A 26,113-nucleotide genomic window follows, 5' to 3' on the forward strand; every position below is an offset into this window, starting at 1 on the left:
CCTCAGCCTCCCAAGTCACTAGGATTACAGGCATGTGCCAACATGCCTGGCACTCCATCATGGCAGTTCAAAAAAGCAGTCCTGTTTTTTATGGTTGCACATTACTTTATCATGTGAATGCTTCACAACTTATTCAACCAGTCCCCTACTGATAAATATCTGAGCTATTTAAAGTTTGTTGCTATTACAAATAGTGCTGCGAGGAATAGCCAATGTATCTCTTTGTAATTTTTCCAGGTTATCTTTCTAGATTCCTAGAAGGGAGATAGCCAGAACAAAGGATAATTGCTTTTTAAATTTTGTTCCAACTTACAGAAGCTGTTTTTAAATGCAATGTGTTTCTGAGAGATTTGTTATAAAAGGAATCCTAAAACAGACCTTACTTCAGTTACCTACTGCTATATAACAAATCGCCCCCAAAAGTTGTAGTTTAAAACAAAAACAAGTATTATTTTTCAGATTTGCACAACGTGGGTGAGAACCTACAGAGATGGCTCTTCCTTGCTTCATATGGTTAGCTGGGGAAGCCTGACTAGGGCTAGAGAACCAAGATGGTTTTATTGACATTTCATACGTCATGTGCAGTGACTGGAGTGGTTGGGCATTGGCTGGTCTTTTTCCATGCAGTTTCACATCATCTAGAAGTCTAGGTTTCCAGACAAACATGGTGCCTAAACTGCAAGAGAGCAAGACTGGTAATTCCAGGTCTCTTCAGTCCCAGGCCCCAAAGTCACAAAACATCACTTCTACTACGTTCTATCAGTAAAAGCCTGTCACAAGGTCATCCAGATTCAAGAGGATGGAAAATAGACTCCATCTCTTTTGGAAGGAGCAACATGTCCACAGAGAGATGAAATAAATTGTTGATGAATGTTTTTACAGACAACTACATATATGTATCACACAGATCATAAATATATGCCCTATTCTCATCTATTCCAGTATCAGTAGAATCTTTGAAGAGAGTCCATAAAGGTGGTAAGAAATGAAACACCTCTCCATTTGGCAGTATTACTGTTTGTAGTAGTCAAGCTCATAGGGATCAAAAGTGGAGGTTATACTTACCAGGGAAAAGGGAGAAAGTCTTGCTTTGAGGTAGGACACCTGATCACCTATCTAAAATATAAATCTATCAATAGCTATTGTATTCATTTATCCTGTTGTGTCTATTCAAGAACATTGTTTCAGGGTCAAAGAGTATAGTGATAAATAGACAACCAGCCCTTGTGGTACTTACATTCCAAATGGAGAAGTTCAGAACATGATAAGGGATAGAAAGATAAATAAGAATATCCTGCCCTCCAGAAAGTTACAATGTTGTTAAAAGCAGGGATGACATGCAATTATGACCTAACTAGAACCAAATAGAGAGAGTACAAAAACAAAACCAACTTTGTATAAGGAAAGGGAAACTAGATTGGAGCATTTGCTCTGCTTAAGTAGCTACAACACTGGGAGGAATGTCGGTTGAGGAACAGACAATACTGAGGAATACAGATGTTTGGAGAAAGAGGGATCACAGTGGCCTGGGGGAGTCAAGGAAGACTTATAATGGAAGAAAGAGGTATGGTAGGGGCCAAAGCCTCTCCCCATGAAACTGATGACAGACTGGCAAGACCTAGGGGCTGCCATGTGATTAGTGCTTCACACCAAGATGGCTTCCTTCCAAGATGGCCTCCCACTTCTTGCTGAGAGAGGAAAACAAAGTGGGGTTTTAAAACTGACTAATTTTCCTGAAATGTAATGCAGTTCTATATAAAATATTATATTATTCAAAAGCAAAAATTCTAGTCCTGTGACAGATGTTCAAGGAGTCCTTGGAGCTTGTATCTGCACGCCCTCCCTTAGTGATCTCAGCCTTGTAGCTTTATATAGAATATAAATGTAATGACTCATAAAAGGATAGCTTCAGATCTGACATCTTGTCATATTCATATGTCAACCATTTAATCTACATATCCACTTGGAGGTCTAATAGGCACTGTAAGTTTCATAGGCCAAAATCAAATTCGTAATTTTTGCCTGGAAAAACTCTGTTCCTCTCCCAGTTTCCCTGTCAGTAGCACAAATATCACCAAGTTACTCAGGTCAAACCACTTGAGTCTTCCTTAGCTTTCTTCTTTTCTTTATATCCACATCCAGCCAATCAGCTAGTCATATTATTCTATCTTCAGACTACAACTCAAATTCAGCTACTTCTCAATACTTCTTCCCTTGCAGTAGGCCACCATCACCTTTCTCCACTGACTGATCTCTTATTTCTTCTCATATGCTCATATGACCCTCAGTCTATTCCCCACATAAATGCTGGAATCAATTTTTTTTTTTTTATACCAGGGATTGAACCTAGGGGTGCTCAACCACTGAGCCACATCCCCAGCTCTTCTTTGTATTTTATTAAGAGACAAGTTCTCACTGAGTTGCTTAGGGCCTTGCTAAATTGCTAAGTCTGTATTTGAACTCATGATCCTCCTGCCTCAGCCTCCTGCTGGAATCAACTTTTAAAAATAAAAATGAGGTCATATAACATCCCATGTTAAACTCTCAAGTGTCATGCCTTAGCTGAGCCATTATTCTATCCCATGCCTCTTGCTCCAACGTCACCTTAGATTACACTTTCTCTCCTTTAAAGCTCTCCAGTCATGTTGACTTTCATTATGTTTCTCAAACATGCCAAACTTGTTGCTTCCTTGGGAACTTAACATGTTCTTCCCCCAGAATTCTGTCTCTGGATCTTTGGCTACAATTGTCCCTTGTTCCCCATAACCTAGGGCTTCACAGATGCAAGCACTGTACCACTGAGCTACATTTCCAATCCCCAACCCCTTTTAAATTTTATTTTGAGGCAGAGTCTAATTAAGTTGCCAGGTTGGCCTTGAATTTGCAATCCTCCTGCCTTAGTCTCCTGAGTAGTTGCGATTACAGGCTTATGCCACCATGGCTGAAACTCCTCCTTTTTTAAATTTAATTTACTTTTTAGTTCTGAGCTCAGATGGCACCTAACAGATACCTGTTGTAATAATCCTACATAAACAACCGCACAAATTCAGTAACCAGGCAAAGAGGGTACACTGACAAATATACAAGATTCTAGCTCTTGTGGTATTTGTGTTCTAAGTGGGGGAACACAGAACCCAGTAAAAGATATCTTGTTACTCTGTTCTATGTTGTTCATGGCATTGATCATATGCTGAAAAATTTCTTATTTACTCATTTTATTATTTATGTCTATCTCCCCCTTCAGTGTTCATTAGCAAAGAAAGACAAGACAGAGACTTTCTCTACAGTGTTCTCAGCCTTTACAATAGTGGTCAGCAGACAGTTGGGTCTTCCTGAGATTTGCTCAATGTATGACTGAACGTGCTTGCATGTACTCACAAATGTAGCCCTGGCATCATCTTTACAGAGGAAAAACTATTAATATCTCCTTAACTTGAATAATAGCCTTCTAAGCCTTGCTTTCCAATTGGACCCTGACGTTATTCTAATGTTAAAGGTTATGGGATTTATTCATTCATTAAATTAGTACCAGGAAAATACATGTCAGCCTAATTACATCTGAGCAACATACATTTCCTGGAGAGGAACATACATTTTTGCTTTCTATAAAAATATATTCTTTCTTTCCTGACATTCATGAGGTCCTGGGTTCAAATCCCCCAGCACCAAAATAATAATAAATAAATAATTTTAAAACATGTATTCTTTCAAGGCTGTTTTCAACAGTGGTGTTCCAGTTAGGGGCTCTTAGGTGTTTTCTTTGCTCCTTTGACACAAGCAGTATTGACCTGGTTAGACCCAAATAGAGATAACAAATACAACAGTGTAGTGAATAGAAGCAAATGCAGAATAGAGTGCATACTCTGCACTCTATACGATCTAAAACAATGAACCCAACTTCACATTCTGATGAATAAATCATGGTTCAATTTCTTCTTTCTGGAAAATCTGAATAATTATGTATTCTTCCTAACTTTCTAGGTATCATTTTTTATCATAGAATTTTGGATTGTTAGTACTTGAATCTTGGGAATCCTCTATTTCTAATGTGAAAACTGAGACTTGATCAGATTAAATAATTTATCCAAACTCACAGCTTGTTATTGGCAAAACTGTAACTATAACCATAACTAAATTCTTCTGATCCTTAGGCAGGTATTCTTTCTGCCTTACCAAGCTGCAACATTTGCACTACTGTTTAGCTTTTGATAGGTATATGTATTATCTTCTGGTTAGCACATATAACCCTAGAGGGTAAGATGATACTTATTTCTCTCACAGTGTTTAGTTGGTCATATGTAAATAAAATATTTATTAGCTGGGCATGATGGCACATGTCTGTAATTCCAGCATCTTGGGAGGCTGAGGCAGAAGGATCTCAAGTTTGAGCCCAGTCTGGACAACCTAAGTGAGACTGCCTCAAAATAAAAAATAAAAAGGGATGGGGTATGGACCAATGGTAGAGCATCCCTGGATTCAGTCCCCAGTACTATAAATGAATAAGTAATAAAATAAAAAATAAACCACACAAGATGTAATATCACTTACTCAAAAGACAAAACCAACTTTCCTTAGGTTTCTCATCCCTCTCCATTTCCTGCCCCATTTCTCTGCTGTTCTTTAAAACAAGACTGCTTGGAAGAGTTGTCTGTTTTCCTTTGTTCCAGTTCTTTACTTCAAATCTCCTCCCAACTTGTTTTAGATTTTTACTCATGGCTTAATCCAGTGATCAGCTCTCAAGTCTCTTTTTACTGGAATTAGCAGCACTTGCCCAGTTGAACACGCCCTCTTTTCTTGAGATGCACTTTCTCTAGGCTTCTGCTTTCTCTTCTTCCGGTCTCTTTCACTAGTTCTTTCTACTCAACTAAGAAGACTATGTGTTTGTTTTGACCTCGTTTGATTTTCAGATGTCAAATTAACTTTGCATTCTTGTAATAAATCCCACTTGGTAATAGAATTTAATTTTGTTTCAGTTGCTGAATGTAGTTTGGTATTTTTTTCATTTTTTATTTTTATTTTTTGGTGCTGGGGATTGAACCAAGGGATTTGCACACGGGAGGCAAGCACTCTACCAAGTGAGCTATAGCCCTAGCCCTAGTTTGATAATATTTTGTTGAGGTTTTTTGAATCTCTTTTCATGGATCTAGTTTTTTTTTTTTTTTTTTGCGGTGCTGGGGATTGAACCCAGGGCTTTGTGCTTGTGAGACCAGCACTCTACTAACTGAGCTATATCCCCAGCCCATGGATCTAGTTTTTATGTGGTTATCTGTCTGGCTTTGCTATCAAGGTAATATTGACCTCATAAAATAAGTTGGGAAGTATTTTCTTCCTGTGTCTGAAAAAGTATGTGAAAGACATATCTTTTTTTAAAATAGGTTTTAAAAAAATTTTTTAGTTGTAGATGAACACAGTACCATTGTTTTATTTATGTGGTGCTGAGGATCAAACCCAGTGCCTCACACATGAGGCAAGCGCTTTACCACTGAGCTAAAACCCCAGCCCCTGTTGTTGTATCTTGAAAAAATATTTTGTAGAATTTTCAAGTAATACCATTTGGTTTTGGGTTTTTCCTTGTGATAATTATTTAAATTACTAAAGAAATATCTTTATTTGTTATAGGTTTATTCAAATGTTTTGTTTCTTTTGAGTCAATTTTGGTAATCTGTATAATTCTAGAAATTTGTCTGTTTCACCCAAGTTGTTTAATTTGTGGGCATTACATTATTAATAATATATCCTTACTATTCTTTAAATTTCTGTGGAGTTGGTAGCAACAAACATCCCTCTTTCACTCCTGATTTTGGTAATGTGTCATTTCTATTGTTTTCTTGGTCTTGTCAATTTTGTTAATCTTTTCAAAGAACCAATTTTGGGGGTTTAAATTTTTTCTCTGTATTCCTGCTACAAAATTCATTACTTCATCCCTCCTGCTTGCTTTGGGTTGAGATGGCTCACTATCTTCTAGTTTCATTTGCTTTTTTTTCTTAAGACTCTTTTTTTTTTTAACCTTTATTTTATTTACTCATTTTTTTATGTGGTGCTAAGGATTGAACCCAGTGCCTTATACAAGCTAGGCAAGCGTTCTATCACTGAGCCACAACCCCAGCCCATGTCTTCTAGTTTCTTAAGGTGGATGTTCAAGTTCTTGATTTTAAGACCTTCTTTTCTGATATAAGCACCTATACATTTCTTTCTAAGCACTGCTTTAGTTGTATCCCATAAATTTTGATGTTGTATTTTTATTTTCATTCAGTTCAATTTAATTTCCTTTGTGGTTACTTGGACTCATGGGTTATGTGGATGTGTGTTTTAAAATTTCCAAATATTTGGTGTTTTCTCAGATTTCTTTCTTATGGATCTATTGATTTCATTGTAATCAGAAAATATGATTTACATAACTTTACTCTTTATTTTTGAGACTTATAATAAGTCTCTTGGGATCTAGCATATGGTCTATTCTGGAGATTGTTTCATGTACACATGAAAAGAAGATGTACTCTGAAGTCATTTGATGGTGTGTACTATAAATATCAGTTAAGTCCAGAGAGTTGATAGTGTTATCAAAGTCTTTTGTTGTTCTATTAATTATTGAGTGGAGTACTGAAATCTCTTCTTTAAAAAATAAATCTTATTTTGTATACTTAAAGTATACTACTTGATGTTGTGAGACAACTATATAGTAATATATAGTGGAGCAAATTAACATACCTATCATCAAAGGGGGAGTTACCTCCCCCTTTTGTGGCAAGAGCAGCTACAATCCACTTAGTTAGCAAGAATCCTGAATATAACGCACTATTTTTTGAGAAACACAGGGGTCTCTTGTCCCAAAAACTAATTCTGCCCATCAGCAGGAACAGAGAGCTTTTAGAGGGGATTCAGAGAAAATGAGATTAGGGAGGAGATATCAGGAAGAAGATCACTGATAAGAAAGATCAGGGAGAAGTTTAGGAAAAAGAAGATCAGGGAGAAGGTCAGGGAAAAGTTTGGGTATAATGCACTTTTATTAATAATACTCCCTGGCCTGGAGCAGTGGTGCACATCTATAATCCCAGCAACTCAGGAGGTTGAAGCAGGAGGATCACAAGTTCAAAACCAGCCTAAGCAACCTAGCGAGACAGTAAGTAACTTACTGGGACCCTGTCTCAAAATTTTAAAAGTGGGGAAGGCTGGGGGTGTGGCTCAGTGGTTAAGTGCCCTAGTACAAAAAAAAAAAAAAAAAAAAAAAAAATTGTTCTGATGTTGTACATTAAAACTAGATATTTTCCATGCACATATCAGCTACTTTGTATCCTTTGACTTAGATCTCAGTTTCTCTCAGTTCCTGCCTCAGGTAACCATTGTTTTATTCTCTATCTCCATATGTAACAGTGGTCCACTTTATGACTTAAACATAACCCTTGCTGCTCTGGCACCTCCCTAATCCCACCCCCCAATCTCAAGGGAGGAGGAGAATGAGATTACCTTTCTTTGCCATTCTAGACAGAGTTAATCTATCCCTGAGTACATACCCATCATAGGCACAAAGTAATTCAGACTGAGATCAGAAGATCTCAGAAATGACTATCTCCGAAACTAACAAGTGAATTACAACTCCAACAGAGAACACGTGGAATGTAGTCTTTGAATCACTTAAGTCTCCTGTTCCTGCTGATGGACAGAATCATAGCGTCTGGGACAGGAGTCCCCTGTGTTTCTCCTTTGCTAGCAAAGCAATAAACCTTCTTTTTTTCCTTTTTTTTTTTTCAAAACCATGTCCTCCTTTTTGGATTGGCATCAGGTGTAAGGACCAAGATTTCAGCAACACATATTTGACCTTTTTTTCCTTTATTCTGTATATAAGTGAGATCATGCAGTATTTTTCTTTCTTTGGCGCCTTTTCCTTGGCATAATGTCCTTCAAGTTCATCCATGGCAAATGTCAGAATCTCCTCTTTTTTAAAGACTGAATAATATTCATGTGTGTGTGTCATTTTTTTCAGTATCTTTATTCATTTATTCACTGATCGATACATTGTTTTCATTTCTTGGCTATTTTGAATAATGCTTTAATGAACATGAGAATGCAGTTATCTTTACCAGGTGGTGATTTTATTTTCTTTGGGTGTATTTCCAGAAGAGGGATCTCTGGGTCATATAGGTAGTTGTAATTTTTAATTACTTTAGGAAGTTCCATGTTTTCCACAATGGCTCCACATATCTACTTTTCCACAGTGTGTAAGGGTTTTCTTTCCTCCACACCCTCACCAACTCTTTTTATCTCCTGTTATTTTTATAAACAGCTATCCTCATGGGTATAAGGTAGAATCTGATTACATTTGATTTGCATTTCCCTGATAAATAATGATTTTGAGCAACCTTTCATAAACCTGTTGGCTTATTTATGGCTTCTTTGGAGAAATATCTACTCAGGTATTTTGCACATTTTAAAATCAGAATATAGCAAAGTATTTTAAAAAAAATTGGGGGGGCGGTGCATATAATTGAGCGTGCCTATGATCCCAGCAACTTGGGGTTGCTTAGTGGTTAAGCACCCTGTGTTCAATCCCTGGTACCAAACAAAATAAAAATTAGGATATGTTTTCTTGCTATTGAGTTGCATAAATTCTTTATAAATTTTGGATATTAGCCCCTTATCAGATATATGATCTGCACATATTTTTCCAAATGGTAGGTTGTCTTTTCATTTTGTTGGTTGTTTCCTTTGCTGTGAAGAAAGTTTTTAGTTTGATGTAATTCTATTTATTTATTTTTGCTTTTGTAGTTGAAAATACACAGAAACCATTCCCGACGCGGGAACTCACGCAAGAGCTTTTATTAAGTATACAGGCAGAGTGTCTGCGTGCAGGGTGAAGGAGAGAGGGAGAGAGGGAGAGAGGGAGGGAAGGAGAGGGAGGGATGGAGCCGGGGCAGGCGCAGGGGAACTATTCTTAAGTAGTAGAATTTCCCGGGCTATTAACAACGGACCAATGGTTGGCGAGGAGGTTCATGGGCTAACAATCTGGGTTGTAAAGTGGTGTGGGGGAGGGAGAATAATGGCGTCAGCAAAATAGCAGATCTGATGCCAATAGTAGGCTGAACTTTTGGTGCTATTATTCCAAACATCATTGCCAAGGCCAATGTCAAGGAGCTTTCCTCTGTTTTCTTCGGGCAGTTTTATGGTTTCTGGTCTTATGCTCAGGTCTTTTAACCATTCTGAGTTGATTTTTGTGTACAGTGTGAGGTTCCAATTTCTTTATTTTGCATTTGGAAATAGGTTTCCTGTACCATTTATTAAAGACACTGTCTTTTCCAATTGTGCCTCTTTGGTGCCCCTGTCAAATATTAGTTGACCATATATGCTCAGATTTATTTTTCAGTTATTTTGTTCCACTGGTCTGTTGTCTTTATGACCTTACCACAGTGTTTTGATTATAACAGCTTTGTAACCTACTTTTAAATCAGTTAAGTATGATACCTCCAACTTTGTTTTCTCTCTCAGAATTGCTTTGGCTATTTAAGGTCATTGTGGTTCTACGAAATTTTAGGATTTAAAAAAAATTTCTGTGAAGTGCCATTGGAATTTTGATAGGGACTGCATTGAAGCTGGATATTGTTTGAGGTAGTATGGACATTTTTGACAATATTAATTTTTCCAAAAAATGAACACAGGACATCTTTTCATTTATTTGTATCCTCAATATCTTTCATCGATATTTTAGAATTTTCAATGTCCAAGTCTTTCACTCACTTGGTTAAATTTCTTCCTATTTTTTGATGCTATCATAAATGGATAGTTTCCTTACAAAATAATTATTAATGATGAATTGTGTATTTTCCCTTTCATTTCTGCCAGCTTTTGCTCAACATATTTTGGAGATTCATTCTTATACAAGTAGTATAATGGTTATATCTTCTAGATGTATTGACTTATCAAAATGTTTCTGGTAGTAATTCCTTAGTTTATTACTATAGTATATTATTATAACCATTATATTACTATAACCATTGCAGATCTCTTATGGTTACTGATCATGTTTTTTGTTTGCTTGTTTTTTTACTTTCAACCTTATATCTTCAGTCTTAGGTATGCCTCTTGTAGGTGACATGGAGTAAGTCTTACTGTTTATTCAGTCTAGTTAAGTGGCTTAGTCCATTTATGTTTAGTGTATTTACTGTCATAATTAGACTTTCTTTTACCTTTCTTTGCTAGGGATGCCAGAGATTGAACCTATGGCCTCATACATGCTAAGCAGCACTCTACCACTGAGCTAGATAAACCCTTAGCTCCTATTTTGCCACTTTATTTTTTGGTACAGGAGATTTAATGCAAGGACACTTTACCACTGAGGTACATCCCCAGCCCTTTTTAATTTTATTTTAGGGTCTGGCTAAGTTGCTGAGGCTGGCCTTAGACTTGCAATCCTCCTTCCTCAGCCTCCCAAGTTGCTGGGAGTACAAGTAAGCCACCATGCCCAGGTCTCTTTTGCCATTTGAATAGTTGTCTTCTATATGTGTACTTTTTATTCCAATGAAGTAATGGAATCACAATTTGTTTTTGTAAAATGCCAATATATTTGAAAACTATTTAAATCATTTCTCACTAAAGAATATGTACAAGTTCAGAAAAAGAAACTATAAATGACTCATACTTCTATCATTCAAATGTGATTTAATATTGTGATATACATTTCTACCAGGCTTTTATTTTTTAGTGTTTACTAGACATAGATACTTGCTTGTTGTTTACAGAGTTTATATATTATGTACATACCTATGCATATTTTTCTTATGCATTTTCCAACCACAGAAGTACCAGCACTAACAAAGTGATACTTGCACTGAGCCTCTCAGAAGTTATTGAATAAATGAATGGCCCTATTGTTGAAATAACTGTACTTGTTAAAAAATTGGATGTCAGAGGGTTACGTTGGAAGAAAATGTGAGAAGCACCTACTGCATAAGGATTCTTCGTGTGATTACACTTGGTTTTAGTTCTTTACTTTGTGAAACAAAATGAAGGGAAGGCATTTTCTCGTTTGTTTTGATTCACCTATAGAACAGCTGGATCTAGTGTCTTGAGACAGTGGTGTGTGCATTATTATTATTTTTAGTAAGGATTATGTATGTGTGTGCATATAATATCACACAATGTTAACCTTATTGATTTTATGGTATTCAACCCTTTTTTGGCTCATGCATTAATATTTGATGGTGTCTTTGTTAATTTCCTTAAGTAGTTTCTTCAAATTTTGTTTTGTGAGGTTAAATGCACACAAGTTCATGACTATATCTTCTTGGTATTAATTCCTTTTATGATTATGGCATATATATTCCTATCAATCCTTTATGCCTTATATTTAAAAAAAATACTATTAGTTGTAGATTAACGATAGCTTTATTTATTTTTTTATGTGGTATTGAGAATCAAACCCAGTGCCTCACATGTACTAGGCAACTGAGCCACAAACCCAGTCCTCTGCCTTACATTCTTATATCTGATTGAATATTATTAGATAAGCAATCTTTTGATTAGTATTTTCTTGATACATAGCTCTTTTCAAAAAATTTCTCCAAACTTTTAAATGTGTTTTAATCATATAGCTTGCAAAGAGCATAAAGCTATTTTTAAAATCTAATTTGTGTTTTTAATATACAGGTCTAATTCATTTGCATCAACTGCCTTTTTTCCTACTAAATCCATTTACTAAGTTTTCTTGAGGCTTTTTTTTTCTCTACAGGTTTGAATGTTTCACATTTTATTTATATCAGTATCTTTAAGTGTTTCACATACATATTAGTAAACTGACTATAATATTCAGGCTGCTTTAATCTTTTAAATAGTCTTTCTATCATAGGATGATTCACTAATTTAGATCCTACCTCCTTGATACAGAAGTCAGAATTGAAATTCTCTGCCTCTCTTGCAGCTAGGATGTAGGCCTGTGATAAGGCTCTGCTAACTAGAAGAACCCACTGAAACGTGAGGAAAGACACAAGCTCTGCACACAGCTTCCATTTCCTTGTGTGCCAGGTCAAGTTTCTGATGGAGAGTTGGCACTTATGCTAACAGTAGGAGCATATGAAGAAAAGTGGAACTCCTGGCACTTGGTGTTTGGTGGGAACAGTTTATCAGGTCAGTTATTGCAGAGTTTATGGCACTATTTCAAGTTTAGCCTAAGTTTGTTTTTCTAGTTCTCCCAATGATTCTGCAAGTTGTTATCATTTTAAGAAATTCCTGCATGGATTCTGTTTTTTATAACAAAGAAACTTAACCAATTATAATAGCTTGTGAAAAATCTTAATTTATAGAATATTTCACTTCATCCAAATAAAAGTTTATAATACTTTAATCTGCCTCTTACCCAAATCTACTATACTTCAAGGGTTAATATTTTAATTTCACTTAGTTTTAAAATTCCCAAAAAAATACTAATGATTTACACTGACCAAGATGTTTCCTAAATCATTTGTTTATCCTTCTCCCATTTCACTTCTTTCTTCTAGACTTAGCTTTTCTCTTGTTGGAGTATATTCTTTAGGACTTCCTTCAATGAGCATCTTTGAGTATAAATTTTGAAAACGTGCTTAATTTGTCTTTTCTCAAGAAAGATGGTCTAGCTAGTTATAGAATTCTAGTTTCTCAGTTAAGAGTCTCTCGATACTTTAGGGATATTTTCCATCATCTTTTGTCCCCTTCTGTTGCTGATAAATCTGCTGACCAGACAGATGACTGTAATTCTTTTTGAGGCTCAGCGGTAACCTTTGTGTGTGTGTGTGGGGGGTGTACTGGGGATTGAACCCGGGGCCTTGTGCATGTAAGGCAGGCACTCTACTAACTGAGGTATATCCCTAGTCCCTCAGTAGTTACCTTTAACATTTCCTTAGTGTGTTTGACATGTTCTAATTTCACTACTGCCTGCAGTTCTTTTAAAAAATTTATTCCTATTGAGACTTAGTTTCTACCTTTGATCTGATAACTCATATTTTTCAAGTCTGAAGAATTTATAGAGATTAGGGGGCTAGTGTTGTGGTTCAATGGTAGAGTGTTTGCCTAGCATGCATGAGACCCTTGGTTCAATCCACAGCACCACATAAAAATAAAATAAAGGTATTGTGTCCACCTACAACTAAAAAAATATATATATTTTTATATATATACAAATAAATTTATAGAAATTATCTATATGGATATTGCCTCTCCTTCATTCACTGTTTTCTTTCCTCCATAAACTCTAGATATATGCTGTCTTCTAATGATATCCTCTAGATCTCTGAACACAGCTTTGCTGCTTTGACACTCTATTGTATGAATTTTCTTTGTATTTTAGGCTCTTCATAAAATCATTTTTATAAGACAGGGATTATCTGGCTTAAACCCCCCCAAAAGTTGTTCTATCTTTTACCATATAAGTTGTTCTTCTGGCTTTCAAGTACCTCATGTATCCAGGCCCTGCCATTTATTAGCTGGATAACTGTGCACAATTAACTTCTTTGGGCCCCAGTTTCCCAACACAGAGAGATTAATGACAAACTTACATGAGGTGAAGCATACAAGGTACTGATTAAGTGTACAACATCTGTTAGGATAGTAAATAAAATTTGGTGTGGTAGCCTATCTCACAGAAATTTCCCTAGTGGTCACATCTGTATTTATCACTCATTTCAGATATGAATTCTGAAAGAATGTTATCATCACTTCCAAGATTTGGCAGAAGTGATTGGCTGAGAAACTGGCACATGGATCTAGACCAACTGATATTTTTATTGAGACTTGATAGGAATACTGGCTCTTTTATGACTTCAGACTGCTGTATTGTAGTACTGGAGAACAAGTGACATGTAGAAAACAGGAGAGGTAAAGGAGGAAAAAAAAATTTTGTGACATCGCTTAAATACCTAGCATCATTTGCTTCCATGATGTTGTACTTTTTTGTAATGTAGATTCCTTTACTACTTAAATATGTTACAATAAGCAGGAATAATCTTATAATATTTAAAAAATAGTACTGGAATTTGAACATGAATCTTATTTCATTTTATTGTTCAATTATATAGACTTTTTATTCCTATTTTCCAGAGTAGTTGTTAACCTTCCTACCATCCACTGAAATATACTTGCTGTAATACTAATATGAAACTTGAATGGTCCTTCAGAGTTATCATGATTGTGTGAGATGAGTAGGCCAGGTAATAAGCGTAATTCTTGACAAATGGTGAGACTGAAACACAGAGAGGTTAAATGGTATTCAGGGTAAAGAAGGGTGAAAAACCCAGTTAGGTTTAAAGCATCCTCTGTCAGGATAGCTCACAGAACACCATGATGCAAAGGTAGTGCACATTTTCATTAATTACTGTTAATTAGAAATTTTCAGAAGAGCACTGAAAAGTTTCATTAGTTCAATCACAAAACCTATTAAAATGTATTTTCAGTCTGTAATTTAAATTTATATTCTCAAAAGCACTTGTGCTCCCAAAAGTCAATCTCTGTCATGTTCCTAATCAAGTTCCTGTTGCGCTCTTAAATTCTAGAACTTTAACCTAGAGATTCCTGGGGTTGGGATGTGTTGGTGTGTGTATGTATTAATTCCTGGCTCAACATCCAGTGTTTAACAAGCATATGTATGAATGAGTGAATTCTTATACCTCCTAAGGTAGAATTCTATTGGATACAGCATATGGGTAATTATTTACAAGTGACTTGTAATCACAAACTAGTAATATTATTACTGTATTCTATACTGTTGTTTTCGAGAACACAAATGCTTTCACAACATTAACTCGTTCACCTTCACTGAATTGATAAGGAGAGGTTGGGTGACAAATAGTATCCTTATTTTATCTGGCAGAGTTGGCAAAATTAAGGAGAAAGGAGTTAGGTATTTAAAAGAAAGCAAAGCAAGAGTCATTTGACTTTCTTTTTAGCCTCACCATGATGGTTACATCGCAGTTAAGAGATTTCCTCCATTTTAATTAGGAAATATCTACGATGAAGAATATAATTTTAGATAAATTGTTTCAACAGAATCATGGCATGGATATGTCAAAGAATACTGAAAGGATTGTACTACTAATCATTAGTGCTTTTACCCATGTACTCTGATATTTTCAATTTTTATGGGGCCAAAGTTTATTTTTAAGTGAAGCATTATAATAAACTGACAGTCCTGGCATAGGTCCTCATTTCTCTAGACTGCCATTAGGCTCAAATCGATCCTCTAAATAAGTCTGTCCCAAGAGACCCAAGTGATGTAGGGGAAAAGGGGAGTTTTAGAAACCAAGCCTGACGTCACACTTTTGTGTTCTAACCATCTGTACCTTTTTAAACTAGGGGCTGGAGCCGCTCGGGCGCACAACAATCTTCTCCCACACAAGCCTGGAATGGCAACTGTGTGGCTGCCTAAGAAAGAAAAGCCGTTTCAGAGCTGTGGGGTGGCGTGGGGGTGTATGTGGCAGGGTAAGACAGTCATTCCTCTTCTCCATCCAAGGATGCTATTTATTGGAAATCCTGCACATTTTTTTTTTCCTTTAAATTGATTTCTCTCAAGTGGGAGGCAAAACCGTTTTGATGTGAAAGAAGAAAGGAAAAAATATGCAAGACTGGCAGGGAAGCTTTGGAGGGGAGAATCGCATGCAGCACTGCTACGGATACGGGGTCTGCGGGCAGAGAAAGGGTTCCGGCGTCCACAACCTGTTCGGCTTTAACGACGACGCCCTTCCGTCCCGCGTGCCAACCCCCTCCCCTCACCGGCTCTGCTCGCCGCCACTGAGAGGGCAGCAGTCACCCTGTGACCACCTCTCACCCCACTCTCTTGGCGCCTTCATCCTCTCCAAACCCAAAGGCGCATTCGCACTCTCTTTCTACGTGCGAGCCCGGCTCACCCGTCTCCCCTCGCCGCTCTCAGGAAGGCAGCTACCCCCAGGTGCCCATCTCTCACACCCCTTCCGGCCCCTCACCAGGATCCTCAGTCCTCCCCTGCTCCAGGGAAGCGTCTCCACTCAGCCTCCACGTGCAAATCCTGGGTCGTTACCCCCCTTTCGGGTTCCCCCAGTCTCCAGTCACGGGCTCCGCCCACCCTGCCTGGGGCGCGCGCCCAGAAGCCGGGACACCTGGCCGCCCCTCCCCCGACCCCGCTCTCCTCCGGAGTCCCCCGCCCCTCGCGCCGCAGCTCCGCGCCCACCCCTCGCGCTTCCTCCTCTCCACCCCCTCCCTTCACGAGAGGCGGGGGATGGGGGGGCAGAGGGAGCGCGGCGGCGTGGCCAATGGGCGCTCGGCTTACTCTGGCCTCTCCCCCGCGTGGCCGCCAATCGCTGCGGGCGGTGGTGGTAATATTGTGGAGTGGAGTTTGGATGCCGCCGCTGCCGCGGGCTGGAGCGGCACGGCGGCGGGGGCTGCCTGGGTATTTCGGGAAGGGGGCGTGAGGAGGCGGCAGCGGCGGGGACTGCGTGTGGAGGCAGCCCAGGGAGAGAGAAAGAAAGGAAGGAAGAGGGCGGGGAGTCCTCAGAGGAGGAGGCGGGACAGCTAAGCTCCTCACCTCTCGGCGGCGGTGTCCGGGGAGGCGGTGCCGCCCCCTGCCCGCGGTCTCTTCAGCGCAGCCGGTCGCCGACCCGCCGGCATCAGGCAGCGGCCGAAGCCACTGGGGCGGGAGCAGTGGGCTGGGCGGAGGCTAGAGTGGGCGCTGAGGCGACCGCCATGGCGTTTCTCAAACTCCGCGACCAGGTAGGTGAGGGGCGGCAGGGCGGGATCGCGCCGCTTGGGGAGGAAGGGACTGAGGGCGGGCCAGCGGTGTGGGCCGCCAGGGCGCCCGCTTGGCGGTCTTGCTGCGAGGGAAGCGGGGTCCCGGGCCAGGGCCGGGCGCGAGGCTGCGGGCTGGGGCCGCGGGCGACTTGCTTGTCAGGGTAGCTCGGGCCCGGGGAAGCCCACGTGCCGCCCAGGGTCTCGCCGCCGCGCTGAGAGGGGCGGGTTCCGCGCTGGCCGCCCTCGCGTCGGGCGCGCTGCCGGGTAGGCGCCTCCTCTTTCCTGCCAGGTGAGGCTCGGGCCTAACAGGTGGCTTTGCGCTGCCGGACTGGAGCTGTGCTGGCGGCCGTGACCTGGGGTCACGACCTTGCTCTCCTGTTTGCTTCGTGGTATAGCTGGAGGCACATACTCTCTCCGGGAAAGGTGGTGGGGACCAAAAAACAAAAAAGGCCTGGTTGATTCTGCTAGGGATTAGTTGTTGCTCAAGTGTGCAAGTCCTCAGACTTGTTTTCTTTTGACATTTTGTGCACCATCTTGGTTACTTTTCTTGACTTAGGAAGAGCTGGTCAAATACCCGAAGTACCAGAGACTCTGACACTTGGGAACTGAAAAAATACTTCGTGTCTAGGAATGAAATCGCAACTATACCTGAGAGATTCGTACACCTAAAAACCTGGGAAGAGATGCAGACGTTTTCAGATATTTGTATCTAACTTTTAAGGAAATGAGAAATTAACGTGAAATTCACCGAGTCACGGGAACTTAATAGTGCCGAGAACTTATTTTTGCCATTTGTTTTTCTGAACAGAAGATATTGAACAGATTTGAAGGGAAAGTAGCTTGCATGCATTGGGAAACTGTTTCAAAAGTGAGTACCCCTTTTTACAAAAACAATGGGGGACTCTTAGCAAATAGCGTACCTTAAATTCTCAATCCAATTAATACCATGAATTCTCACTTCCAAAGTGATTTTATGTTTAGAGTAATGATTGGCCCTATGTATCATTTCCTATCAGGAGAACTTTAGCTGGCTTTAATAACATCAGGGCATGATATTTTGAAAAAACTTTAAAGTTTATACATTGTATTCAAATTGGATATACAGTATTAACCACTAACCACATGTGGCAAGTTAAATTTAAGAAATAAATTGTGTTCCATAGTCGTGCTATTCATATCTCAAAAGCTCAGTAGCCACAAAATCTGTTGATTATTGTATTGAACAGGACAGGTAAAGAAGACGGGATTTTTCACAAGTTTTATCAGACAACACTGTTAATAACAGGTAAAGCACAGTTAAGTATAAACCATATCTAATTCCCTTATAGTCAGTGCACATTATACTCCTAACAGAATGAAACTCAAAGAAATGTAGTTGTAGGTTTTCCACAAACTTTTACCAATTTAATAGGATTTTGTGCTTTCATTTGTATTTCTAATCCTTCGCTTTTGAAAAAATTATTTTTGTGTTGTAGATTATTGTGTGCAGTAGGAATTTAGTGGTCTTTTAGGAGGACATCCTATTTTATTTGCCATAAGGTTTAAACAGAGCCAGGATTTCAGTTGGAAATGAAGTTGAGTTGCATCTTTGCACTTGAGTAGGAATTGCAAATATGGAGAACAGTTGTGATACTAGTCCCGTTTTACATGATACCTACTAATTTTTGGTGGTGATACTGCTCTTTAAAATAAAATCTGTAAATTTGAGAATACTTGGACAAGTTAATTAAATGGACTGATTGGAAGGAAATATTGAGATTTATCTCCGTCCTACAAAATAATTGGTCTATCTGGTCTCCCTTTTGAAAGATTTTGAGGAATGAGTTTGTTTTCCCTGGTTTAAAGGGAATACCTGTTTCTAGCAATCATCTTATTTGTTGATATTTTATTAGCAGTTAAAAGTGATAATAAAAGTGAAATGGAATGCAAATACTCTTAATTTTTCCCATCTGCAGGAAAAGCAGTTCAGCTAGATGAGTTACTTTATTTGGAGGAAAGGAGAAGATCTGGATAAGTACAGAGAATTTTAAAGTTGGAAGGTACTTGACATAGCTTCTGACTCAAAAGCCTTATATACACTTGAGGTAGGAAGTAGTAGAATCTGCTTTTCTAGGTCTGTTTCAGTATGCATCTTGTATTTTGCTTTCTTCCAGTTTTGTGAAGTATGGTCTAATACATAGAAGCTATAAATGGGTAAGGGCCTTCTTTGTGCAAGTAAGTATTAGGAAGGTTCTAGATGGCTTAAAAATAAAACGAATGAGTAAATAAAGCAGTTCTCATGTCCATTCAATAATTTGAATGAAAAAAGCATTCTCTCATTTTGTGCTGACATGTAATTATGGTTATAAGAAGTAATTATTACATTGTTTATCAGTAGATGGAAATAATTTTTAATTGTAAATAAAATGAAAGTTGTTTTCTGTCTGTAGGAGTTAGACACATGATTTTTTTCCCCTGAATTATTTCACTTTGGTTTATACAACATGAATTAATATTCAAATGTAGGGTCACTATCATGATTTTTACCTTTTCAATTAGTAAAAATTAATCATACATGATTACATTGAATTTTTCAGCAGTAATAAGAAAGGTAGAAGGTCTTTGTTTAGATTAGAGATCACAAACTCCCAAACTGGGATACTAAATGACAACTGACACTTGGCTTTAGTATTTAGAAGAAAATGGAGAGTGGTAGAGATGATGGCCATAGGATACAGTATGTTAGTTGCTGCTCTGCTCCAGGCTTTTGTTGCTGTGCAGGTATAATAGTTTTAGAACTCCATTTTTTTTTTTTTTTTTTAAAGACGCCATAATCTAAATTGTTAGGCAAAGTCTATGAATGTTGGCAAGTTGGTAACCATCAATGGCAGTTAATACTATGATTCTAAAAAGGGGTCAGTAAGAACTAGTTTGTAACTGCTAATTTAGATCAGTTGGAGAAAACAAACTACAAAACAAGATTCTTATTAGCAGTTTTCAGGGCTGGGGAATGTAGCTCAGTGGTAAAGTAAGACTTGCTTAGGATGCATGAGGCACTGGGTTCAATCCCTAGTATCAAAAAAATTAAGTTAAAAATAAAAACAGTTTAAGATAGCAAGCCAGGCATGGTTATGCCCTCCTGTAATCCCAGTGACTCTGGAGTCTGAAGTAGGAGGATCACAAGTTCAAAGCCAACCTCAGCAACTTAACAAGACCCTGTCTCAAAATAAAAAGGACTGGGGATGTGGCTCAGTGGTTAAGCATCCCTAGGTTCAATCCCTGGTAACCCCCATAAAGATAAAATAGCAAAATGATCATGAATTTTTTTTTTGTTGTTGTTCTTTTGTTTTTTTAATGCGTGTGATTAAACCCAGGACCTTATGCATGCTAAGCAAGCCTTCTACCACTGAGCTACACCCCCAGCCTCATTCATAAACTTTTGTATGATATTTAAAGAGTTCTTTTAAAAAAATCTTCATGGGGGCTGGGGTTGTGGCTCAGTGTGGGGCACACTGAGTTTGATCCTCAGTACCACATAAAAAATAAGAAAATAAAGATACTGTGTCCATCTACAACTAAAAATTATATTTAAAAAATCTTCATGTATATGCCTTTTCATTTCCAGTGTATACATATAATCTCGGATAGTATTTATTTCTGTTTTCACAATTTGTTTTAAAATGGAGTTAAATTTTGTAGTAGTACTAAAGGATAGTTGCTTTTGTTTGTATTTTTTTCTTTTGTCCATTAGTATGTAGTAAGCAGGTTCCTTGAAATCTTATTTTTCCCCCACTAAAATTTTTTAATTAATTTTTTTATTCTAATTAGTTGTATGTGACAATAGAATGCATGTATACATTTTGATAGATCATACATAAATGGAGTGTAGTTTTTCATTTTTCTGATTGTACATATTGTAGGATCACATTGGTCTTGCAGTCATAATGTACATGAGGTAATACTATTTCACCCTACTATCCTTACTACCCCTATACCCCTTCCTCTCCCTTCACTCCCCTCTACCAAATATAAAGTCACACTATTCTTCCCTAGCACCGGTCGCCCCCCCATGGTGAATTAACGTTGGCATATCAGAGAAAACATTCAACCTTTGGTTTTTTGGGTTTGGCTTAGTTTGCTTAGCATGTTATTCTCTAATTTCATGCATTTACCAGCAAATGCCATAATTTCATTCTTCTTTAAAGCTGTGTAGTATTCCATTGTGTGTGTGTGTTTATATATATATATATATATATATATATCACATTTTCTTTTTCTATTCATCTTTTGAAGGGCACCTAGATTGGTTCCATAGTTTAGCTATTGTGAATTGAGTTGCTATAAACATTGATGTGCATAATTTACATGTTTATGGAGATACAGTGCAATATTTTGGTATGTTGTGCAGTGTGTAATGATTACATCAGGGTGGTTGTGTAACCTTCATTCACCTTAAATATTTATCATTTCCTTGTGAGAATTCAAAATCCTCTTATTGCTTGTAGAAATGTATGGTTGTATATTTCATTTTGCTATAAAAATATATGATTTATTATTGTCAACCTTACCATACTGTTACAGAACCTTAGGAATTATTTCTGCTCTCGAACTGAACCCCTATACCTGTTAACCATCCCCTGTCACCTCCTTTGCCTCCCAGCCTCTAGTAACCACTGTTCTCTCTAATGAAATCAGCTTTTTAAGCTTTCGCATAAGTGAGATTATGCAATATTTGTCTTTCATTTGAATTAGTTTTTTTGTAGCAGCCATCTTTGTGTGTTCCCTTCCAGATTTTTGGTTATTATGTGAGGATTCTTGATATGTTGAAGGTGTTTTTGTTTTGAACAGGGTTGACATATATCAGTAAGTGTTGAATAGGTGAGAATAACTTAAGGACTGTTTTGAATAGTAAAAAGTTTTCACATGATCAGGTACCTACTAAGAGTGGGGCCTTGTTTGACCTTTCAGTAAGGGGGGGGGGAGAGGGAGAGAGAGAAAGAGAACACGAGAGAACAAGAGAACCCTTGAGAAATCTTACTGGATTTATAGAATGCTTGAAACGCTTGAAGAATATGGATGCCCACCTATTTAAGTGTATCATGTTCCTCCTACTTTGTGCTGGGGACTATGCAGGAGCTAAGGAAAAAGTAGCTACCATCTCTGCCTGTAGGGGTTCTTGTGGCTAGAACAGGAGAAAGACACACATAAATATAGGGTGTGGGAGATGCTTCAGATGAAAAGGTTTGTCAAGTTTGAAGGAAAACATGAAGCCTGTTATTTGAAATGTTGATGAATAAACAGTTCAAAAGTAAGTGCCTTGTTTTAGTCTGTTTTTTCACTGCTATGACCAAAAGACCTGACGAGAACAATTTTAGAAGAAAAGTTTATTTGGAGCTCATGGTTTCAGAGGTCTCAATTCATAGATGACTGACTCTGTTCCTTGAGGTCTGAGGTGAGACAGAACATCATGGCAGAGGTGTGTGTTAGAGGAATGCAGCTTAGGAAGTGGCACTAGGAAGCAGAGTGAGAGACCTCTGTGCAACCAGGACAAAATATGCACCCCAAAGGCATGCCCACAATGCCCCACCTCCTCCAGCCACACCCTACCCACCTACAGTAACCACCCAGTTTGTGGATTAACACACTGATTATGTTAAGGCGCTCATAACCCAATCATTTCACCTCTAAACTTTCTTACATTGTTTCACACGTGAGCTTTTTTGGGGGACACCTCATATCTAAACCATAGCGTGCCTACTATTTCCTCACTTGATATCTTGTTTATATAATACAGATTACAACCTAGTGGGCTCCATAAGAAATGGAGATTACATGTTTTAGAATTCAGAAAGGTCAGTTGTAGGGAGGGAAATCTTTATGGCAAGGGGGAAATATTTTAGGTTCACCAGAAGGATTTGTCCATATTGAAAGCAAACAGTTGTGCTTGAAAGCAACAAGAGGGAACTGTCAAGGTAAGCCAGTAAAGGGGGATGGTACAAGTTTTTTGGGGTAAGGAGGAGATAGTCCTGACTTGTGTAATTGAAAAGGATGGGAATGAGAGGGAGAAGGGTATGAAAAATGGTGGAATGAGACAGATATCATTACCTTGTTTACATGTGTGATTACACAAATGGTATGAATCTACATTGTGTACATCCATAGAAACAAAGTGATGTACCCCATTTGTGTACAATGAATCAAAATGCAGTCTGTAAAAAAAAAAAAAATGAATAAATAATTAAAGGAAAAGGATAGGAGTTAGATTATCTTAGTCAACACAGTACATTGTGAAGTACTTTGAATATGAATATGATTAAAGGAAAAGGATAGGAGTTAGATTATCTTAGTCAACACAGTACATTGTGAAGTACTTTGAATATGAATATTTGGTGACGGGAAGTAATAGCTCGGCCTTCTTAAATACGGCCTGTGAGGGTTTCAGCAGTAATGTGCATATAATACACTTTTCTGAAGAGGGCTTATGGTTTTATTAGGTCCTCAAAGGGATCCATGACCCCCAAAAGTTAAATAACCACTACAGGTTATAAAAGGGTAGATTACAAAAGACAGACAAACAGGGACACCCAAGAACAGTGAGGTAACCGCTGCTATGGTTTAGAACATACACAAATTATTTTAGTGTAAACTGAGAACATTAAATACTGAGCAGGGGAATCTTGAAAGGTTCCTAATAGCTGTATTGATGGCTTACTTATCTGTACAAATTAAAATTAGAGTGTCCTGTTTCATAGTTCTACTAGGATAAATTAAACTTTGAAATTGTAATTAAACATTGGTTATGGTGATTAAAAAATAGTAAATAGTCCAAGTAATTAGATTTGGTTTGCATAAAGTTTTCTAGCATTTTGTCTTGTCTCTTTGTTCTTCTAATCTTATTTAAAAGTTTATATTCAGTCAGTGTTGTCTGCCTGGGATGGGATGAGATGCCCTTGGAAAATGCTCTGTCTGGAGAAAGTAGTTCAGAATTAAGTCTTGATCTTGGTAATGTCTCCAATAGATGGTTTAAATCAAATCAATCACATTACTAATATAAAGCAAAACTAATGAAACCTCCAGATTACTTAAACCAGTAAAATTTTGAACTGTTACTGGGATATGGTGTACAGCTATAGTTGAAATAATGAAAGTTCTCAAATACTTTAGTTAAATTTCCACTCCCATCCTTCATGCTTAGTATTTATTTACCCAGGTGTATCTTAAGAGATACTGTGAATTGAGTCTCAAGACTACTCAGTAAAATCAGGTGGCTCAATAAAGCAAGTCACATCAAATTTTTGGTTTCTCAGTGTAATTAAATTATGTTCACACCTAGTCTGTTAAGTGTGAATTATGTTTTAGCATTATGTCTAAAAAAAGTCTATATACCTTAATTAAAATATTTCATTGCAAAACAATGCTGATGATCATTTGGGGTTTTGAAAAATTTTTGCCAATAGACTTGCTTAACACAGTTGCCACAGACCATCGACATATAAGAAGCAAACTTTGGTGAAAAGGTCACTTTTGCCTAGTATATTTAAGTTCAAATTCTTACTTGGTAAGGGTTTATTCATCTAAATTTATTATAAACTTAAAGTTATATCTCCACAGATAATGTTAAAACATGTAGCCCAGGACAATTAAAATATTTTTAAAAAGGAAATTGGGTAGAGAAATACATATTTCAGAAGCCTTGAATAAGTTACCACAGTTAGCACTACACTTAATTTCCTGTTATTCTCTTGTAAAAAAGCACCCCCACTTAAAATCCATATATTAAAGGAAGAATTAGCTGGTAGAGACAGCCTTTTCTTTTGCATCAATTTCTGGATTAAAGAGTTTGATAGACTTTTTCTTTTTTAGACAGCTTTATTGAAATGTAATTCACAAATTTAAATTGCATATATTAGTATTTAGTATATTCACAGAGCTGTAGAAGTATTGCCATAATCAGTCTTGAATTTTATCATGCCAAAATGAAGCCTCTTACTCCTTAATCATTATTCTCCAGACCTTTATCCTCCCCTATTCTAGAAAATTACCACTCTGTCTCTGTGGATTTGCCTGTTTTGTGTAGCATATTTTTAAGATTCATTCATACTGTAACAGGTATCAGTTATTTTCTTTTCTTGATGAATATTCCACTGTATAGATAATACCACATTTTATTTATCCACTCATTAATTGGTGGATATTTAAGTTACTTACACTTTTTGGGTATTGTGAATAATACTGCTGTGATAATTTGTATAAAAATGTTTATGTGGACAAGTTTTCCTTTCCCTGGGATACATACTTAGAAATGGAATAGTTGAGTAATATTTAGTTGAGTGCCTATTTAGACCCTTTGCCTATATTTTCATGGGGTTATTTATTTTTTTTTTTTTTATTATGAAGATACAGGGGGAAAAATCTAGTTTGTTCTACTTCTGACCTGTTGTGTCATATTTTTGTTTTCCCACATAACACCAAGCAGTCAATTCTTTAGTAGATTCTCCGGTGGACACCAGTTGTATGACTTCTAATTCAATTCAGTTGTGATACTGTCTACCTGCAGATAGTGTCAGATCCTCATAGGTCAAGGGCTCACTTCTACAAGATTGCCCTCACTTCAGATATCAGTTGCAAGTTTCAGGTTGTTGTATTTGTTTCTGACTGACAGACTATAAATTGGGGCTCCCATGATCTCCTTGGATTTGGTTAGTTTGTTAGAATAACTCAGGGAAATAACTTGTTACTATTTTATTAATAAAAGATATAATAAAGGATACAGATGAACAGCCAGATGGAAGAAATGTATAGTGGGAGGTGTGGAGAAAGGACATGGCTTTTCAGGCCCTCTGTGAGTATTCCATTCCTCTGGGAACCTCCATGTGTACAGTCATGGAAACCCTCTGAACCCAGTTCTTTTGTTTTTTTTATGGAAGCTTCCTTGCATGGGTGTGGTTGATTAAATCATTGGCTATTTATGATCAAGTCAACTTTAAAAGTTGATAGGTGAAGACGAAAGTCCTAGCCCTCTTAATTATGCCGTGGCCTTTTCTTGTGAGCAGCCACCATTCTGAAACTAATGTCTAGAGGTCATCAGACACCAGTCATCTCACTAGCATAAAAATACATTCTTATCACCCCCAAAGATTGCAAGGGTTTTAGAAGCTATGTGTCAGGAAACAGAGGACCAAGTACATGTTTCACAATGTCATGATTATTGAGTTGTAGGTGGTCTCTAGATATTAGATACAAGTACCTTAACAGATGTATGATTTGCCAAGTTTTTCTCCCATTGTATGAGTTGTCTTTCCACTTTCTTGACTGGAAATTTTAATGTGGTGAAGTTCAATTTATTTCCTTTGGTTGCCTATGCTGTTATATCTAAAAAATCACTTTTAATTCAAAGTCATGAAGATCTACACCTGTG

At 37.7% G+C, this 26,113-nt stretch overlaps 1 protein-coding gene and 2 long non-coding RNA genes across 5 annotated transcripts in view; 2 read left to right on the top strand and 1 right to left on the bottom strand.

Moving 5' to 3' along the window:
- The window catches only part of LOC306647295, a 44,732-nt gene extending 35,859 nt beyond the window's left edge, over window positions 1-8,873 (top strand). The window contains exon 3 of the long non-coding RNA XR_013760081.1: window positions 8,764-8,873. This is a non-coding gene — a long non-coding RNA (uncharacterized lncRNA). The remainder of the gene's footprint in view (window positions 1-8,763) is intronic.
- Window positions 1-16,606, bottom strand: part of LOC306647294 — a 43,547-nt gene extending 26,941 nt beyond the window's left edge. The window contains exon 1 of the long non-coding RNA XR_013760080.1: window positions 16,514-16,606. This is a non-coding gene — a long non-coding RNA (uncharacterized lncRNA). The remainder of the gene's footprint in view (window positions 1-16,513) is intronic.
- The window catches only part of ANKRD28 (ankyrin repeat domain 28), a 207,393-nt gene continuing 197,583 nt past the window's right edge, over window positions 16,304-26,113 (top strand). For all 3 annotated transcript variants that reach the window (XM_079116407.1, XM_079116406.1, XM_079116408.1), the window contains exon 1: window positions 16,304-16,698. Coding sequence is in view for 2 of the 3 variants with exons in the window: in XM_079116406.1 (XP_078972532.1) it covers window positions 16,672-16,698 (27 nt within the window). In the remaining variant the exon portion in view is untranslated. The remainder of the gene's footprint in view (window positions 16,699-26,113) is intronic.

Source organism: Sciurus vulgaris, assembly GCF_902686455.1.
Source record: "Sciurus vulgaris genome assembly, chromosome: 16".
In the NCBI taxonomy this organism is placed as follows: Eukaryota; Metazoa; Chordata; class Mammalia; order Rodentia; family Sciuridae; genus Sciurus; species Sciurus vulgaris.